General features: G+C 36.6%; 1 protein-coding gene and 1 long non-coding RNA gene across 3 annotated transcripts; both read left to right on the top strand.

The window, feature by feature from the left end:
- The first annotated feature begins 292 nt into the window (after positions 1 to 292).
- On the top strand, positions 293 to 871 carry LOC125497013 (uncharacterized). The gene is made up of 2 exons (XM_048643244.2): positions 293 to 410; positions 488 to 871. Exons 1-2 carry the CDS (start codon positions 312 to 314, stop codon positions 869 to 871), a joined length of 483 nt encoding a protein of 160 aa, XP_048499201.2. The 5' UTR covers positions 293 to 311.
- Positions 872 to 14,853: 13,982 nt separating this feature from the next.
- Positions 14,854 to 20,330, top strand: LOC125497014 (uncharacterized). 2 transcript variants are annotated; one of them, XR_007273524.2, is made up of 3 exons: positions 14,854 to 15,607; positions 16,310 to 16,370; positions 17,402 to 20,330. It is a non-coding gene; the product is annotated as an uncharacterized LOC125497014 (long non-coding RNA). The 2 variants fall into 2 exon arrangements; XR_008969083.1 differs by lacking the exon at positions 16,310 to 16,370.
- The last annotated feature ends 501 nt before the right edge of the window (positions 20,331 to 20,831 follow it).

Consider the following 20,831-nt stretch of genomic DNA (forward strand, 5'->3'; position numbering starts at 1 on the left):
ATGCGAGACTGGCGTTGTTACCTGCTATATGTCGAGCTGATCGACATGTATGGCGCACCATGGCCCCACTTATCTGTTTCGACATTGTAGAGTTCCATTTCCCTGGTCGAGTTATGCGCCAGTTTGGATTCGAGCAGACGATTCCCGCACCTTTTGATACGAGCACAACCCTTCATGCCATAGATCGGAGGTCGAAGAACAAGAACTATCCGCTCAGACATCGACCTTACATTGCACATTGGGATGAGCGCGAGGGACACATAGTTCAGGGCACTCCTTTTAGTGTTCGTACTCCTGCCTTTGACGAGTATATGATATGGTTTCGTCGCATCACGAGGTTACGCCTGACGAATCCATCGAGGCGACCACCTTCTACACATTATCAGCCTGCGTCTGCAGATATAGTATTGGTAAGTTAACTGATTTTAAGTTGCATTTTTATTTATTTATACAACTATATAATATGTATTTTTTTCTTTCTATTCAGGCACATACTTTATCTGATATTGCTCATAGGTGCGGTACTGTGCTAGAGGCTTCTGAGTCATTGCCTCCAGATATGGTGCGTGACTTGTATGCGCAGACATTGCAGACTATGAGGGGACTGTGTGTTGATGCTGTTGGCCGAGCTGGACATGGCCACATCGTACAGGGCGTGCCTACTTCTGCTGGATATACATCGACTTCTACATCTTCTACGTCTGCTGCCCATATATCTACCACATCAGCTTTGCTTTCACCTCCAGTCACTCAGAGGGCCTATCGACGACGTTCTGACACTACTCCCCCTTCTCTTGATGCCATTGCAGAGACTCATGAAACCACACCTAGCTCATCTACACCTTCACAAAAGAAGAAGAGAGGGTTTTAGAAGTTTCATTTAGTGTTTATGTAGTTAGTTAACATTATTTTCTCACTCTAACTTGTAACTAAACTTTTTTTACATACATTTGAATGTGTATGAGTTGGTGATGAGTGATCAATGTGTGGCTTATATTTGGTGTTGTTGAATGGAATTTGATGCTGGATTTGCAGGTTGGATAATGTTGAAATTGGAGGTTGGATAATTGTTTGGAATTGCTGGAATTGCAGGTTGGATAATGTTGAAATTGGAGGTTGGATAATTGTTTGAAATTGCAGGTTGGATGTTGTTTGGGATTGGTGGAATTTTTTTGGCGTTCTGGCAGTTGGCCAGTTATGTGGGAAACAATTGGTATGAGCTATGTAGTGGGTACAAAACCGCTACTCAGAGTAGCGGTTTTAATGAATGAACCGCTACCTGGAGTAGCGGTTTACCCGAGGGAGGAAACCGCTACTCGGAGTAGCGGTTCACTCATTAAAACCGCTACTCTGAGTAGCGGTTTAGGTGAATGAACCGCTACTCGGAGTAGCGGTTTTGTTTGAAGTAAACCGCTACTCCGAGTAGCGGTTTACCTCCGTTAAAACAAAAAAAAATTTTTTTTTCGCGTGCCGTCCTACGTGGACGGTACGCAGGGAAATAAAAAATTTTCTAGCACATTTTGGGAATTAATCCCCTTTTTAGCATTATTCAAGGAAAAAATTCGAATTTTTGTCATTATTTTCTATGGTTTCTGAAGATTTGGATGTTAGGCATATTATTATTACTGATTTTGTTTGCTATAACTTCAATGTACCATCATTGCCGTCCTCTTATTGACAACTAATACTGTTTGGTTAATCTCCCTAGAAGAAAAAGAAAAAAAAAATTAAAAACGAAGTAGCTGGCGGTGGATATAGTTTCAGAGTGGAAGATTTCCTCTTGACTTTGTAAGTTACAACAAGTTATAGTGTAGGTTTGCATTGTAGCTTGGAAGTTAGACTGATAGTGTATAAGATTATTTTTGGACTTTAACCCAGTGTAGCAAAATTACCTAATAATCTCGCAAATTATGGTTGGTTTTCGCCTATTTTTGGCCCATTTTGAGCGAATCGTGAAATTATATAGCGAATTATGTTACATTATTCCAACCATCAGCTTAAGTTTTTTTTTTTTTAAATTGGTCTTTTGACATGGTACCAGAGCTAGCATGACATAAAAGTCACGGGTTCAAATCTCATCCACTCCACCTTTTTAAGTGGAATATTTAGTTTCAAGTATGAGGGAGGCATGTGATGCGTCCACACTTCAAGCTCAATGGGCTCTCGCCTGAGGGGCGCGATAGAGTATAAGACTATTCATGGGACTCTAGCAATGATGTTAAACTTTTGGTTGAATTGGTCCTTTGACATAGATGCCCATATCGATTATGTCAGGATGCATGAGAGAGTTTACTTTTGGAGATGCATTTATTGGTAATTCTAAGCTTGGCCATGGAGTTCCTCCACGTAACACTAGTGGAAAAAATGTTAAATGACACAAAAGAAGTGATCTAATTCTCATAAAATGCTAATTAAGGGGATCGAATAACTAATCCTCGCTTATATGAGTCCCATCTCATTCTCACTCGCCATCCCCATTTCCCTCTCACCCACCCACGACATTTCTCTCTCCTCTCTCACCTTCTCATCCCTCCTCACCCTCTCATTCCTCCTAACCCATGAAACCCTAAACCACCATCTCTCATCCCTATTTCCTCTCATCCCTCCTCTCACCCAAGAAACCTTATACCACTCGTCACCACACCGCGAAAAACCCGCCCGTCAACCACGCCTCCTCCTCGTGAAAAAAATCGATCGTTTTCCTCCTCTTGTCCTTCCTCCTTGTGAAAAAACCGGCCCATCTCTCATCCCTCTTTCTTCTTATCCCTCCTCCTCGCGTGAAACAAGCTGTCAACCCCGCCGCATCTTCTTCTATTTTTCGATCGCCTGGAAGGGGCAAAAGAAACATCTTGTTGTTTCTTCAACAATTTCTGATCTCTAGTGAACCTCTTAGTAGGATTTGAACCCAGATGAAGGGCAAGTTTTCTTCGCAAGCTGCGTCAACCACACCGTGTCTTATTCTCCTTCGATGGATATCGACATATATGTGTCGCCTCTCATCCCGTTCCCCCTTCCTCTTAGGGTTGATTAGGGTTTGATTTTTTATTTTTTCATTTCATTACATTTTGTATTTTCTTAAATTTTATTTCTATTTGTTACTCTTAAATTCTTTTAGATCTTTAATTTAGTTTGTTGATCTTTGTAATTCTTTTTGTAATTTGCTTGTTACACTAGTGGAAAAACCCCACCTGATGTGGTTAAAATTGGCCTTTCAGATGCGATTTTGGTCAGCATTAGGTGGGGGCGCAGCAGTCCAAAACCGCATCAGAAAATGATAATTTGATGCGGTTTTACCTTAAAACTGCATCCGTAAACCATATTAACTGATGCGGTTTTAAGGTAAAACTGCATCAGTAAATAACATATTGATGCAGTTTTACGTCAAAACCGCATCAGATAGTGTCGAGTAATGTCAAAAAAGTGCAGACATGTAGTTTGCAGGTCTGCACTACCACGTTTCATTTTTAGCTTTTCACCTCATCCTCACCGCATACTCCAACAACAACCATTTTACAATGACAACAAACAACAAAAATTTTACAACAACAATAACAGAATAAATTACGAAAATACAAACAAAACAAAAATAAATTACGAATAAAACTAATAACATAATAAAAACAAAAATAAATTACAAATGAAATTAGTAATAGAATATAAAAGAAAAAAATTACAAATAAAATTAATAACATAATAAAAACGAAAATAAATTACAACAAACAACTAATAACAGAATAAAAACAAAATTAAAAAAAAATAAATTGAACGAAAATACTAAAAAATGAAAATATAAATGCAAAAAATGAAACGAAAAATTAGAGAAATTAAACGAAAAAACTAGAGAAATTAAACAAAAAAACTAGAGAAATTAAAAGAAAAATCACTATTTTCAGATCTAAATTCGCTTCGCGTTTCCTTCGATTTTCTTTATTGGCGCTTCTTCCTTCGATCTTCTTTAATGGCGCTTCGTTCTTTGAGTTTCTTTAATGGCGCTTGTAGATTCGACTATTTAGGGTTCGATTGTTTCGATTATTGAGGGGTTAGAGTGGTGGCGTGGCGTGGCGTGAGAGTGGTGGTGTGAAAGTGGAGAGAAAGGAGAGTGGATCTGATGAAAGAGAGAGAGGAGAGTGTTTGAAGAGAGAGAGATGATAGCAGCTTCTGAAGAGAGAGGGAGGAGAGCGTCTAATGAGACAGAGAGGAGTGAGGAGGGGAGTTAGGGTCAGGAGGGGAGATAGGGTTAGAAGCTCCGAGGGGAGTTAGGAGCTCAGTGTGTGTGAGCCGAATTGCGTGTTGGGCCTAGGTTATTGAGAGATTGCATGCTGGGCCAAGAATTTTGAGAGAAAATAACAAAAATCTGATGCGGGCCTCTTGAGGACCACATCAGATTGTCGTCCCAACTTTCCCTCTCATTTTTAATATTGATTTTCGGATGCGATTTTACAAAATCGCATCTGTTACTAAGTGACAGATATGGTTTTTTCCACTAGTGTTAGAGTGAGCCCATTAGATGATGTACAAGCTAAATCATGAGGAGAGAGGGAGAAAAATATAATACAGAATTAGGAGAGATAAAAAAAGGAGAAGGAGGGATGACCAAATCATTGGCCATGAAAGAGAATAAAGGGGAGGCCCCATGCATGGAGAGTTGACATCCATCTACTGGCCACAAAAAGAGCATACATAATTAAAAAGTAAATCATCTATTAGGGGTCAAAAAAAAGAAAAATGTATGATAAATAGCTAACATGTAGATGTTTGGCAACCATCTAACAAGAAAAGCATGGTCTTTGTACAAGACGCTTTTGATAGTAAGGTAGAAAACTTAATTGTGCAATTGTGATTTTTTTTCTTTCTTTCTGAAATAGGAATGATAAACATATAGTGTGTGTATATATAACAAATAATATTTGTGTAAATAACAAATAGTATTCGTCTATATAACATATCGTGTTTGTGTATAAACAAAAAGTATTTGTGTTGTTTGTCTCACAAATCTAATTAATGGGTAGAGAATCAAGAGTAAAATGAAAACGTGATGAAATTATATCAAATTATCTTATTCTTATTTTCCCCTTTGTAAGGAATGATAAACATAAAATGTTTGTGTATATAATGAATAGTGTTTGTATATATGACATATATTGTTTGTGTATAAACAAATAGTGTTTGTGTTGTTTTTCCACAAAATAAAATAATAGTTAGAGAAGGATAAAATAAAAATATAACAAAATTATATTAAAATGGATGTCTATTTGTAGAGCATAAAAATATATGAGCTTAGGTATGTTTTTGAAACATATTTTTTGAGATATACATGTTTCAAAAATTGTAAAGGTCATATTTTTTTTGGACTAATAGCATCATGACACTTGGCGCTTATTAATTGGTCTAGACTTTCTTCTTGGCATGTGTCAGAATTTTACATAGTTGCAGTTTTTGGGCCAACACGTGTAATGGCATAGAAATTAAAATATCATTTTTGCTAATTATCATTTTTCAAAATTTCAATGTTTATTACTACCTCCGTTTCAAAATAAATGACACGTTTAGACTTTTACACTATTCAAACTCTCTCATTTAGCCGTGATTTATGATTTATACATATGGAAAAATATAGTTATGTGGGATCTTGATAGATTCGTCTTGATATATATTTTTACAATATCAGCTTTTTATATTAAATTAAGAAATTGGCTAGAGAAATTAATAGTTAAAAGTTATGGGTTGACAAGCTTGACCGGAGAAGTGTGTCAAGTATTTTGAAAAAGAGGAAGTATTATTTAGTGGGTGTTTTTTTGTTGTGCAAAATGAGAGGACCAACCTCAGGAAAACGAAAACTTAAAATACTAATACAAACATAACTAAGGGGGTTAAATTGGGCATAGCCCCTGCTACTATATCTTCAAATAAAATTCTACCTAAATTTAAAGAGGGTACTTGAATCAACTCAACTATGTTATTCTGGGTGACACCTTGATTGGTCAACCAATCAGCAACGCGATTTCCTTCTCTATAACAATGTATAATCCTCACTTCCCAATCTGGAGATGGTTTTCCTTCATTGTTTGATGATTATTCCTCCGTGCCAATTAGTGCCCAAACCGCAGCTTGGTTGTCCATTTGAACTTGTAGCTTGTTTATGTTTATTCTTTTTACTATCTTATCAAGACCAAAATAAACCCCCTTACTTCAGCTATGAACGATCGACATGCGCCAAGATTAGGAATACACAAAGTGCATCTTTCTAGTGATGTCCCGAATTATACCATCACCATCGGGAGGTCCAGGGACCCCTATCGCAGTGCCATCAGTATCAAGGGCCATCGAGCCTTAGGGTGGAGAAATCCATCTGATATAGGCCTCCTATCGAATGACGTTGATGTGTCCTTGATCCATCATATTTGCATTCAACGCTCGTCAAATCTCCCCAAAACGAGTCATAAGAAAACTCAGTATATCAACTGGAATGTCACCTGTATGATTGAAGACCACACAATTTCTCCATCTCCATAAAGTATAGTAGCAAAGCCACGTTTCTGGTGAGAGATTATTTCGGGTTTGAATTTTAATGTTACAAATCATCCATTGTTACAGATTTCCAGTCCAAAATGAACTTGCACCGGTTGCTCCTCCTACTTATCTCCATACCTCCTTAGTTGCTTTACAATCTCTCAACACATATAGAGTGGTTTCATCCACATTTCCACATAAACCACATCGAGGGTTATTTGTGGGAGAGCTTTTTGCACGATTTGCTTTGCACATAATCTTATCTTGCAATACAAGCCAAAGTAACACTCGCACTCTTTGTAGAATCCTTAGCTTCCATACTAAATCCTAGGTACCATCAGTAGTTCCAACACCATTTTCATTGTTTCATTAATATTGAGAGTATATTTTATAGTATACTTACCTCGAGGAGTGCCTCCCCAATACAAGAGATCAGCCACATTAGAATCTTCTTTAAAGTTGTGTGCGTATATTTGTTGAATGATGTGAGTGGTTAGATAATTGGAAATTCATCCCACTTCCATCCATACTCCGAATCCCAAAGCTCTGCCACAATTGCATCACTCAAATCTGCAGGGATGTCTTGTGTTGCTAGCTCTCTAAGCGTGTGATTTGTTTCCCATTTATGTTCCCAAAACAAAGTTGTCATTCCATAATTACTTGCTGCAACTCGCGAGCTTCCCAGATGTTTCAGGCATATTCTGTTATTCCACGCCATACAATCAAAATATTTGTTTTTGGAACAAACATGTCAAGATCACATCTCCCTTTGCAATATTTGCTTCCTATAACCCTTGACCAAAGAGCATTAGGCTCAGTAAGAATGCGACATCCCAATTTTGTACGAAAAGTCACATTGGATTGTCTCGCAGATTTGATGCCTAACCAACTTGCTCAATTGGTTTATGAATACACTCCCAAGAAAGAAGGTGAATTTTGCGAGTATCTTCAATACCTCCCCACAAAAATCTACGTTTTTTTTTTGCCAATGTCATCACAGATTGATCTCAGCATATGAAGCTATAGTTGATTTAGCAAGAATAACACGTCCCACTAAAGAAAGATATTAAGGTTTGCAACCAGTCAATCTTCTATCAATTTTCTTGCACAAGTAACCAAATGTCTCCTTCGTTACCCTACTTGTAAGAGCGAGCATACAGAGATACATCCCAAGATCATCCGTATCTTCAATTCCCAACGCTTGACTAACTCTGCAAGTATCAATTTCATTCATATTATGTGAAAAATAAACCGAGATTTAGCATAGCTAATCTTGGATCCTGATGTTGTACAAAACTGCTGCAAACATTGTTGTAGAACTTCAGCTTGATCAAATGTAGCCTCTGCGAAAAGAATGATATCGTCCGCAAAGCAAAGATTAGAGAGCCTCAGACTATTCCTATTTGCAAAAAGAATGGTGTTTTCATTTACCTGTTATAGGTTTATCATACCTCGTAAAAAAATAGTGAGGTGGAAGAGAGAGGAAAATTAAAATATTTGATGATCCAAAATTTTGGATTGACTATTGATATGCTCTAAATGAATATATGCCTTGTTGTGAGTTGTAACTTGTGAGGATTTATCCGATTAATTAAATTTATCTAACTTTACAAGCATATAATAAATTTTCCAGTAGACAAGTGTAGCCGGCTAAAAATTTAAAAAAAATTTACTTGCTTTATGTACGTTGTTCAAAAAACATACCCAAGCTCGGTCTTTCCATTATATAATTCATGTGATATGCCATACTTTTATACAATACAAGGTCGTGCTTCGATCGTGAAGGAGAATAAATTCTTTTATACAAAAAAAATTTCATGTAATATGTCCACGCATTTCATTCTATATCTTCATATATATATGGCCCTTTATAAACAACCCATATTATGTATTAGTTAGGAGTTAGTTAAGAGTTTGTTATAAGCACAGTATATAAGCTGTAACTCTCTCTTTCTTTTCTTTTGATGTATTGAGTTAACTTCTCTCTCAATAATAATTCTTCTCTTCTTTCCTCTCTCTAAACCTGTATCCATGTTTAGATTTCTACATGGTATCAGAGCTCTAATCTCATTCTGAGATTGAGGTTCTTGAAGATTATCTTCTGATAATTCTGCATATTTGTTGTGAATCGTTGCGAAATTTCTTACAATTGTGAAATTTCTTGCGCAATTCTTACAACAAAATTGAGTAATTCTTTCTGTCAATTATGGCGATTGAAGATGTAAATACAAGTGAGACACCTCTGAATAATTCTTCGCAATTGATCAATGGAGGTAATTTTGATCCTTATTTTGTTGCCAACTCTGATAATCCGACTTCTTCATTAGTTGCTACTGTCTTTAATGGTGCAAATTTTATTCGATGGAGTCGAAATGTGAAACGTGCTTTAATAGCTAAAAACAAAGAAGGTTTTATCAATGGAAAAATTTTAAAACCTGCTGAAACTGATCAAGATTATCCTAAATGGAAACGAGCTGATTTTATGGTTATTAGCTGGATTTTAAGTTCTATGAATAGTGAATTGGCTGATGATTTTGGTTACATTGATACTGCTGTGGAGTTATGGAGAGAATTAACTGAAAGATTTGGACAATCCAATGGTCCATTAATCTTTCAGTTAAAGAAAAGAAATCGATCAGCTTACTCAGGAGAACATGACATTGTTACTTATTATGGCAAATTAAAGAAGTTGTGGGATGAAATGCAGAACCTAAGGTCTTTTCCTACATGTAGTTGTGGTGCGTTAAACAAATGTAGTTGTATGTTTTTGAAAAAGATGACAGAATTTGAAGAAGAAGACAAGATGATGAAATTCTTGTTAGGTCTGAATGGAGGATTTGACAGTACTGTGACTAATGTGCTATCCATGGATCCCTTGCCTAGTATCAATAGAGTTTTCTCTATTACTCAACAAATAGAGAAACAAAAGGAGATGAATGTAGTTGCTGCAGAGAGTCATGCTATGAGCAGTAGTGCTATGGCTGCACAATCATATAGACCTGGACAGTTTTCTAAGGTTCATACTGGAATTGGGCAAGGAAGGAAGGATTGGAGAGATTTAAAGAAGGAGAAATTGAATAAAGTATGTACTCATTGCAAAGGGAAAGGACATACTGTTGATCAATGCTTTAAAATCATTGGGTACCCTGACTGGTACAACTCTATCAAGGCTTCTAAAGGTTCTCATGGAGGAAGATTTGCTGCTAATGTCTGTTCTGCTGATAAAGAATTAGACAGTCCTCTGGATGATGTGGTTGGTGCATCTGACATGATCAACAATGATATGTTGAACACCATCTGTCAAGAAGTAATGAAGGCAATGAAAGGCAAACAACAAGGTGGTGCTGTTAGTGAGGCCACTTGTTCTTATGCTAATTTTGCAGGTACAATTTCTCATTCCTTTAATTGTACTGTTAGCAAAATGAAACATGAATGTATATGGATTGTAGACTCAGGAGCTTGTGATCATATGACATATGATGAGAACTATTGTCAAATAAAAGAGTTCTCACTAAACCTATTAAAGTAGGTTTGCCTAATGGAACTCAGATTAATGTTGAAATCATGGGAGATGTGGTTTTGAATGATAAATTGGTGCTCTATGATGTGTTACTGGTTAAAGAATTTAGACACAACTTGTTGTCTATTGGCAAGCTGATTGAACATACTGATATCCAAGTGAAGTTTACCAGAGATGGATATCTTTTACAGGACCCTTCTAGTTCTCTGCTGCTTGGTGCTGGGAAAAAGATTCATGGTTTATACTATCTGGTGCAGAATACAAGTAGTCAAGGTAATGCTGAGCAATCTGTAGGTTGTCACACAGTAGAACATGTACATAATGCTGGTGAGAATGTGCATGTACATACCTTGCCAAATAAAACAGCTATTAGCATGCTTAAACCAAAGATTGATTCTAAACATCATTTAGATCTTCTTCATGCTAGATTAGGACATCCTTCTTTGTCCAAAATGAAATTTGTAAATGCTGATTGGTGTCAAGGTCTCACTGAATACAATTGTGGTGTATGTCTTCACTCTAAACATCATAAGTTTCCTTTCACAAAGAATTTTAACAGAGCTCTTGAATGCTTTGAGTTGATACATATGGATTTGTGGGGAGCATATAGAGTTAGAAACTTGGATGGAGCTTCTTATTTTCTCACTGTTCTTGATGATCATAGCAGAATTACATGGACTTATCTTTTACATAATAAGCTGCAAGTTGAAAAAGTTGTAGCAGATTTCTTATGCATGGTAGAAACACAGTTTGGTAAGAAGGTAAAAAGGATAAGAACTGATAATGGGACAGAGATTGTTAAAGATTCTTGTAAACTCATGTTTGCTAGCAGAGGGATAATACATGAAAGAAGTGCCCCCTATGTTCCTCAACAAAATGGCAGGGTGGAGAGGAAACATAGGAGTCTTCTTGAAATTGCCAGGGCTTTGAGGTTTCAAGCAGGACTTCCTAAGAAGTTTTGGGGTGAGTGCATACTTACTGCAACTCATTTAATAAATAAACTTCCTTGCAAGATACTGAACTGGCAGTCTCCTTTTGAGGTAATGTTTGATTCCCCTCCTGTTTATGATACTCTTAGAGTATTTGGTTCTCTGTGTTTTGCATATAATAATCATGTTAAGAAGGATAAATTTGATTCAAGGACAAGAAGATGCTTGTTCATTGGGTATCCTTCTGGTACAAAGCCTTCAAACTATATGATCTTGACACACATCAAACTTTTGTGTCTCGAGATGTTATTTTTTTTGAAACCATCTTTCCTTATAAACTTTCTACTCTTCCTAATACTTCTTCTCAAAATATATCTACTCAGTTGGTTCACTTTGGTTCTGAACAACCCTCTTGCTCTCATAATACTTCCACTTCTGCAGATTCTATTCAAGGCTCTCATTCATCTTCTGATAATTTTTCAGATAATATCTCTCCCAGTATACCTACACCTAATGTTCCTCCTTCTTCTTTTACAACTCCGACTTCTTCTCCTACTTCTGATTCATCACATCATTCTCATTCTCATCTTTCTTCTACTGATTCTCATAATGATATTGTTCCTAGACACTCTACCAGAACTATTAAACCTTCTACTGTTTTACAAGGTTTTGTGGGAGGATATCTGCCTCATAGACACACTTCTAATTTATCTCCAGTTACTTCTAATGATTCTATCTCTTTCTCTGTGAGTTCATCTCCTGTTGAACCTAAACATTACCATCAGGCTAAACATGATGCAAATTGGGTTATTGCTATGAACAAGGAGATTTCTGCTCTTGAACAAAATGAAACATGGGAGCTTACTCAACTTCCTAAGGATAAGAAGGCTATAGGTTCTAAATGGGTTTACAAAATCAAACTTAATCCAGATGGTTCTATAGAGAGGTATAAAGCTAGGTTGGTTGCTATTGGGTACCAACAAGTTGAGGGTGAAGATTTTAACCAAACTTTTTCACCTGTTGCTAAACTAGCAACTGTGAGAACTGTTATTGCATTGGCTGCCATGAAGGTTGGGCATTTGTGTCAACTGGATGTCAATAATGCCTTCTTACATGGCTTTATTGATGAAGAAGTGTACATGACACCACCTGCTGGATATACTAAAGCTAAGACTGGAGAAGTCTGCAAGCTTAAAAGATCTCTCTATGGGTTAAAACAGGCATCTCGCCAATGGAACAAGGAGTTAAGTAAATTCCTTAAAACTTTGAATTTCCAGCAATCAAAGCAAGACTATTCTTTATTTACTAGAACTCAGGAAGGAGAGTTTTTAGTGGTTTTAGTCTATGTTGATGATATATTAGTTACTGGCACTAATATGTCTCAAATTGAAGCTGTGAAACTGGCCTTAGATCAAACCTTTACTATCAAGGATCTTGGTTCCTTAACTTACTTTCTGGGTATTGAAGTACACAGAGATGCCACTGGTATTTTTCTTGGTCAAAGAAAATACATCAAAGATCTGCTACATGATGCTGGTATGACAGATTGCAGTGTTGTTTCTGCTCCTCTTCCTTGTGGTTTGAAATTGTCTATTGATGATGGAGATTTGCTTACTGAACCTGAAATATACAGAAGACTTGTTGGAAAATTGTTGTATCTGGGAATTACAAGGCCAGATTTATCTTATTGTGTGCAACACCTTAGTCAATTTGTTCATTCTCCAAGGGTGCCACACTTAAGAGCTGTGCTTCATGTGCTTAAATACTTAAAGGGCACATTAGATTCTGGCCTCTGGTACTCAGCTCACTCTGATTTTACAGTCCTTGCATATAGTGATGCTGATTGGAGCTCGTGCCAGTATAGCAGTAGGTCCCTCAGTGCCTATGCTATTTTTCTTGGCTCCAATTTGATTTCTTGGAAGACCAAGAAACAACAAAGTAAGCAAATCTTCTGCTGAGGCTGAATACAGAAGTATGTCCGCAACAGCTAGTGAACTTGTGTGGATACAAGGTTTATTAGAAGATCTTCAGGTTGTAATTCCTCTTCCAGTGACTCTCAACTGTGACAACACCTCTGCAGAACACTTGGCTCAAAATCCAATGTTCCACGAGAAAACCAAACACATAAAGCGAGATATGCATTATGTACGTGAGCAAGTAGAGTCTGGTTTCATTAAAACAGCTCATGTTTCGAGTAAAAATCAGCTTGCAGACTTACTTACAAAGCCTCTTGCTTCTTCTCAGCACAATCTTTTATCTGCCAAGCTTGGACTTATTTCAAAAGGTCCAGCTTGAAGGGGGAGTATAGGAGTTATTCATTTCTTGTAATAATAAAATTAGTTAGGAGTTAGTTAAGAGTTTGTTATAAGCACAGTATATAAGCTGTAACTCTCTCTTTCTTTTCTTTTGATGTATTGAGTTAACTTCTCTCTCAATAATAATTCTTCTCTTCTTTCCTCTCTCTAAACCTGTATCCATGTTTAGATTTCTACAGCTCCTTTTTCTCCAAACCAAAATTCTACTTGTGCAAAGTCTCTCTTTCCTCTACCTTGACAACAATGTTCGGAGTGTGCACATTCAAGAACGTCATTAGCTAGGCTCGTCGAGAACTCAGCCGAGGCAGAGTCGTCGCGGAAGTCCGGAAGGTACTAGACTAGTCCATGTCCCTACTGATGAAGTCATCACTTCTTACGAGACGTTGGAGCAAAAGCTGGTGGCCTTAGGTTGGGAGCGTTATTATGATGATCCTAATCTTTTACATTACTACAAGCGGCCTCTAGTCTTCACATGATTTCGTTGCCTAAGAACTTCCTCCAATTCCATGGAGTTTACATGTATGATATTGTTATCAAGAACCCTAACATGGTTAAAGTTAGGGATACTTAATTAGTTGCTTTCTTGGGTCTGCTTCATATGTTTCTAAACTTTGTGAGAGCGTTTGGCTTGGTTTGTCTTTGTTTTTTATGCAATTTTCATTTAAGGGGTTGTTTATGTTTATTGAGCTTAAAGTGGCTATGGTTTGTATAGTCTCAACTGATTGATGTGTGTGGATGAATTATGTACTCTTTTAAATAATATTCTCCATGTTCAAGAATAAACAAACCATTTAAATTTAATTTCTTAGAGGCACAACTTTAGCTATTAATATTAATATGTAAAAATTATGAAAATTTGATATTGAAAAAAAAATCAATATAACATCTTATATTAATATTTGTTTTTATATATACTTCATATGTTTCTAAATAAATACAACACTTTAATTTTTTCACGTACATTAATTTTGATCATATTCTTTACATATATGCAAAAAGTTAATGTTATCGTGTAAAATAAAATAGTCTCATTGTACATATTCAAAATATAAAGGTTTATAATTTTTACTAGTGGAAAACTAGAGATATGTTTAATGTAGTTGTTTGGTGCCAAACATAAAAAGTCAAAATGTTGCGCCTATTTTTTTTCGAGGGGAATTGTTCCGTTCATTTAGATATAGGGGAAGCATTAGTAAAAGATTATGGTTAAAGTGAAGTATAAAGGAAAAATTGGCAATAGAGGTTTGAACTTTGGGTGATAATTTTTAAAAGGTTTGAACTATTGATTAACCTGTGTAGGTCCCAACTTTAGGGGGTCTTAACTTTTAGCGGGCCTTAGTGACTTAAAACTGGCTTAATAGGTCATCACTTGTAAAACTTGGGTCACATCAGAAAGGTTAATTGAGGGAGGGATGTAGGAACTAGGTGAGATTTTAAAAAAAATCTTCAGTTTTAAGTCGTCGAGGCCCGCTAAAAGTTAAGACCCCCTAAAGTTAGAACTACCCTAAAGTTAAGGCCTAATCAAAATTTCATATTTAGTATTAAGAAGAAAAAGGAAAAGATAAAGAGAAAAAAAAAGAAAAAAAAAAGGAAAATCAAAAAAACAGAAACACTGTTTCATTCAACGTAAGATTTCAACCATCTTCATTTTCTCTTCCCAAACAACCCCGTAATGGAAATTTTAACCCAACCATGATTTATTTTGCACAAACAAACTCTTCTTCAATTAAAAACCACAATCCAATCTAAACCCATCCAAAAATCTAATATTTATCAAATCAACCCACCCAAATTTCAGTTTATTCATCAAATCAACCCACCAAAATTCAGAAAATTCAACCCCAACCATGGCTATAAATAGCCATGATTTCTCCACCATTATCACTCACTCACAACTCCAATTAAATCCTCGCCGGAAAACCACCACCTTCGCCGGAAAAAGCCTCCAAAACCACCCCCAAAACCTCTGTTATTTTCGCCCCTCACCACCTCTCTCTCTTCCATCTGTTTTCGTTCAACCACAGCAGCACCTCCGCGGCTGCCACCGCCAACCTCCTTCCACCCTCTGGCCACCAGCTTGCGCCCTCGACCGACGAACCACCTCTCTCTTTCGCTGGACCTTCTTCTCTCTCTCGCCCCAACTCCCTTCCTCTCGCGTCCCCTTTCTCCCTCGTGGCTGACGAGCCACACCCAGCACCACCTGACCGTCGTCGCTCGACGAATCCGACGATCCCCTCCGTTCCGCCACCTGCTGCCGGAGCTCCACCTCGCCGCAGCCAACCCTCCTTCCTCCATCCCCTGTTTTTTTTCGTGCTTGCTCAACTGAGCAGGAGGTAACCTCTTCCTCTCTTGTTTTCATTTCATTTTACTTATGTATTTTGAGCCCAAACATACCCATTTTTAGTTAATCATTATATGGGCTTAAAATTTGGTTTTAGTTTTAGTTCAACTAACCAATGAAATCCATATAATTAATATCGATTAGGCCTAATAGACTAATTAATTAGGTTACTTCTTTAATTAATTTTTCTAATCAAACAATATGAACTAAACTAATTCAGTTAGTTATCATCAATAGTTCACCTAATCTTTATAATATGAAATTGTTAGACTTACTTAAGTTAGTATATTAAATTATAAATTTACGACAACTATTTATGATGATAAACGTATAATATTACGAATTGACAAGTAAACTTAGCACTAACGTCACTTATTAATCATCAACTTACTCTTGTAATCTGAAATTAATAAATGAATATTAGTAATTTATGATTAGTTGAGCTACGATAACTTAAATTATTATAAAACTTGTTGAAACTAATTTACTTATTAAATTGAATAAGGTACCTAGTAGTATAAACAAATGATAAGTTAAATTATAATTCTATTAATTAAAGTAACGTAAGCTTAAATAATGAATATTATGTAGCGTCAACAATGATCTTCGATAATAAAAGTAACACCAATAACTAAAGGTCAATTGTTAAAAGAAATCGAATATTTACATTTTTGTTGCGTCGTTTCATGGTTAGATTAAATGGAAAGGATATTACAGCCTCCCCCGGCTTTCAAGGTTATTAAGCAGGAATCCAGGTAACATCTATTGCTAACACCCACGATCCCCTTCGAAATGTGTTTGAAATGATGTTTATAATTATGTTAAGGATTTTCGATGTGATTTTTATGGATTGTGGGATTAAATTGTTTTGAATGATTTTCGTAAATGATGATCTTATGAGTTATTGATGCTCAAGTATGATTATGAAAGATCTATGGCTTATGTGATGAATGCTAAACGAACGAAACATGATAAATAAAAGTGAAAGAGGTTCTGGCAGTATAATGTTACGCTTATCTACTTTATGGTCGTGCACGTACCTTCGCACCCGCCGTACACCCGAAAAGGGAGCTGGGCTCCTTGAGGGGTACCGCATGCTATTTTGGTGCGAGCGGTGTATCCAAAAAGGGAGCGGGGCTCCTTGAGGATCATCGCATGGTGGTGTATCCAAAAAGGGAGCTGGGCTCCTTGAGGATCATCACATGGTGGTGTACCCAAAAAGGGAGCTGGGCTCCTTGAGGGTCATCACATGTCTATACTCGCCAGTTACCAAGCTAAAAGATGAAAAGATAATGGGAACTTATGAAGTATCAAGATGCTATTTATAAATGTTTACTTTGCTATTATTTCATTACGAATTTGAAATATGTTTTACTATATTCTCTTCTCCCTGTTTGCAAATAAAATGAATTGAAATGAATTTACGCTGTTAGGGTAGTATGTTACTGAGCTTCGGCTCATGATGTTTTGTTTTCTGTTTTAGGTATGAGCATAGCCATTGCAAGTGCGTTGTTAATAAGGAACATGTTCAAGGGAAAGTGAGTGGTATCTGGTGTTGGAGAAATTATTGTTATTATTTGGGTTGAGTATTTATGTATAGATATCAAGGACTATTTAAGGTTGCATTGTATTAGTGGGCCATATCCCACATGCTTAAGTTCCATTTCCGCTGCAAGTATGTGCAATTGTGTTTTATTAAGGTTATAAATTTTCGGGGCGTTACATCAACATTCTTTCTCTCACACTCCCCATTCGACCATTTGTCACTCCTCGTCTTTTCTCTCAGCTGAAGATAAGTTCACAAAGACCATGGCACAATCATATGTGGCTTTACGGACATCTTCAACATTTTTCAAACTCAACTCTTCCAATTTCGACCACAAATTCTCTTTTCGCTCCTCTGATTCTCACTTTCACTCTCCTCCGTTCAAGCCTCTTTCTCCCAGGTATGCCAAACTCAACATTTCAATTTATGCATTTTCTATTCATCTCAATTCTTTGATTTTAGCTTATTTTTTCGATTTAATTTTGTTAGGGCTTTAAAACTGAATAATTCTTCTAAGAATATTTGTTAAACTTCGACCGTTAAAATGTTACATTCTGATGGATTTGGGACTCCTCGAAGAAGTGATCGAAAAGAAAGAGACGAGAGAGGATGTGATCGAATAAAACAGTGGAGGAAGAAGGCAATCGAAGGCAGTGGAGGAAGGAGACGAAGGTGGTGGTGGCGGTCTGGTGGAGATTTTGAATTGGTGGATTTAAGATGTGGGATTTCGGGTTTGTAGGTGGTGGTGGGGGTTAGGCAAAGGTGGGTTTGTGCGAGGGTATGGGGTTGAGGGTTTGGGGTTGGGTTGTTGTTGAGGTTAGGGTGCCGGCTAGGGTGGTGGCTGGGGTTAGGTGGTTAGCCATGGAAGAAGGAGATGAGAGAGCAAAGATGAGAAATATTAAAAATGAAAAATAAAACTAGATTTTTTTCCTTTCTTTTAACCGGTTAAATAGGTCATATGTCATGTAACTTATTAAAGGCTTAAGTGGTATCAAAGTTGGCTTATTCCAGGATAATTCAGTGGTTAACTTATTAAAAGAAGACTGGTTAAAGGTTAAATTATTTTTGACATTTTTTCCCTAATTGTAATAGCCCTACTTTTAAGAGCATTTATTTAAAAGCTAATTATAATTATTAAGTTAATTATGTTTCGGATACTCTTATTTTATTTGAGTTGGAGTTGAATTATATTGGCGTGTTGGTTATGTATTTATTTATTTAATTATATGATATTATTATTTTATATTTTGGGTTTGTGCAATTAGTTGAGCGGTGTTCCGCAAATTTTGAAAAATCAAAGTCGGTTTCCTCGTTAATTTCTTTTCCCCTATGTCGGTTTGTTTGGATGAAATAAAACCAAAAACCCATAAATCTTCCTTCTCTCTCCCCATGTCTCTCAGAACCTCAAAACCCAACCCCCAAAATTGAAAAACCCGAAACCCCGTGAACCCCATGAAACCCCAAACCCATCTAACTGTTTCTCTATCCATCGCCTGCTGGCTGCTGCTGCATCACTCCTCCTGCCTCGCCGGCGTTTTACGTTTGCTGGAGCCGCGTCGAACCACCGCAACCCTGTTGCCGCTGCTACTCTTCCATTTTCTCTCTTCATGGTTCGCTTCTCCCTTGTTCGCCCTTTTATTTGATGTTGTGTTTGGGTCGTCAGCCACCGTCGAGTCACGCTGCCACTTGCCCGTGTTGATGTCCACCCTCGTCGGCTCTCCGTCACCACTCGCCGGAGGCCCAACTCCCCTCCCCTATTCTTCGCTGCTCTTGTGAGCAGTGGTACACCCGCACTTCTTTTCCCCTTGAAGTTCTGATTAAACACAAGTTTAATTAACCTTGTTAGCTTGTTTAAGTTGGACCTAAATTAGATTTTAGTGAGTTAATTTAGAATTGGATATTTGTTTCATTTCAAGATTTGCTTATGATTAGCTAATTGATTATGGAGTATTAGTTTCATTGAGTGGAGTTATAGTGGTTGTTATTGATCGTTGTTGTTGTTCTTGAAGGGTTGGCATTGCTGTTATGGTGGTTGTTCTTGTTTGTGATGTTGTATTGTTGTTGTTGTTGTTGTTGTTGTTGTTGTTGTTGTTGTTGTGGTATTGTTGGTGGTGGTGATGCGTTGTTGTTGCCTTGTTGTTGATGATGGGTTGTGGTGGTGGTGTTGTGGTGCCACTGCTGTTGGGTGGTTGTTTTGTTGCAGTGGTTGTTGTTGAGTTGTTGCTAGTTATGATTATGAATTAAGAATTATGGAATTGGGATGTTAAAGGTTGATAATTTCTAAATTGGGTATTAGTTATGATTATGTTTTGTATTTTTGATTAGTCTAAGTTTGGTTATTGATTGTTATGAGGTAAATTGTTGGAGAATGATTCTAGAGTTGAGTTCCCTTTGGAGATAAGATTAATGAAGGAAATTATGTTGGTGGAATCTGAATTGCAGTTCAGGTAACTTTTATGTTCAGTAAAATTATTTACTCATGCCCTTCTATGTGTGAATCTCTTTGTTCTATTTTCTATAATTAAGTTCGTACTATGGCCATAGATATGAATGTGATGATGAAATGTCATTAACTGATTATGAATACGCAGCTGTTTTGCTGGCTTAGTTTATGAACTGAAAATAGAAAGTGGGCAAGGTATGGGTGGAGGATGGTTACTCTTTTGACCTGATACGGTCGGCTACGCTCCATAACGAATCTTGAGGATAATATTGTTGGGCTCCATAACGAACCTTGGAAGCAGCATTTGTCTAAAGCCGGTACTTGCCACTAATTTGTTTAAGAGAATGAGCTATGCCAGTGTTGTAAACGAAAGAAATGATTTGACAAATAAAATGTTTATAACGGGCTTAAGTAAAGGTTACGAGTTTTCTACTCATTTCGAAATTTTGTTTGTTTTGTATTTCTTCCCTCAATTTTGCATTTTGTTTGTTTTGTATTTCTTCCCTCAATTTTGCAGGTAGTGGATTGAGAGTTCGAAGTTGGAAGTGGCCGGAGCGAGATTAAGATTTTGATTATAGATTAAGTTTGTATTTTAGATAGCTGATTCGAGAATAGTTATTAATATTTCATTGTATATAATATTTGGGAATTTAGTCAATTTATTTGTGTATTTAAGTATATTTTTTCCGCTGCGAGTTAATTTAATTAAGAGCTAATTTTAGTTTATGGTTGTTGAGTGTGTTTTGCAAGCAAGTCGGAAGAGCGGGTTGTTATATTAATATTTCACTAGTAAAACATAATAAAGTCTCATAATTATATGTAATTATAAAGACATAGACAAGCTTTTTAATCTCTAATACTTTTATTAAGTAAGTAACATACATTCTCTTACCCTAGTTCCATTGAAAATTTTCTTTTCATCCCCCAATTCCTTATAAGTTTTTTAAAAAATAATTTCTCATGCCATAACGTTCATTTTTCAATTTCACACTGGACAAAATATTAAGAAAAACTAAAAAAAAAATCAAGTATAAGATTTATGAATAATAATATTTGATAATTGTAACTGACACGGAGCATCGCCTGGGCCAAAATACTAGTTTTAATATCTAAAACTTGTAGCTTACATTTATTGATTAAAATTTCATAACTTATTTATTAATGTTCTTAGGTAAGCTCAAAAAAGTTTCAGATTTTGGGGATTGGATGATAGTATAATAGTAATGC

This window comes from Beta vulgaris, chromosome 4 (assembly GCF_026745355.1).
Source record: "Beta vulgaris subsp. vulgaris cultivar EL10 chromosome 4, EL10.2, whole genome shotgun sequence".
Classification (NCBI taxonomy): domain Eukaryota; kingdom Viridiplantae; phylum Streptophyta; class Magnoliopsida; order Caryophyllales; family Amaranthaceae; genus Beta; species Beta vulgaris.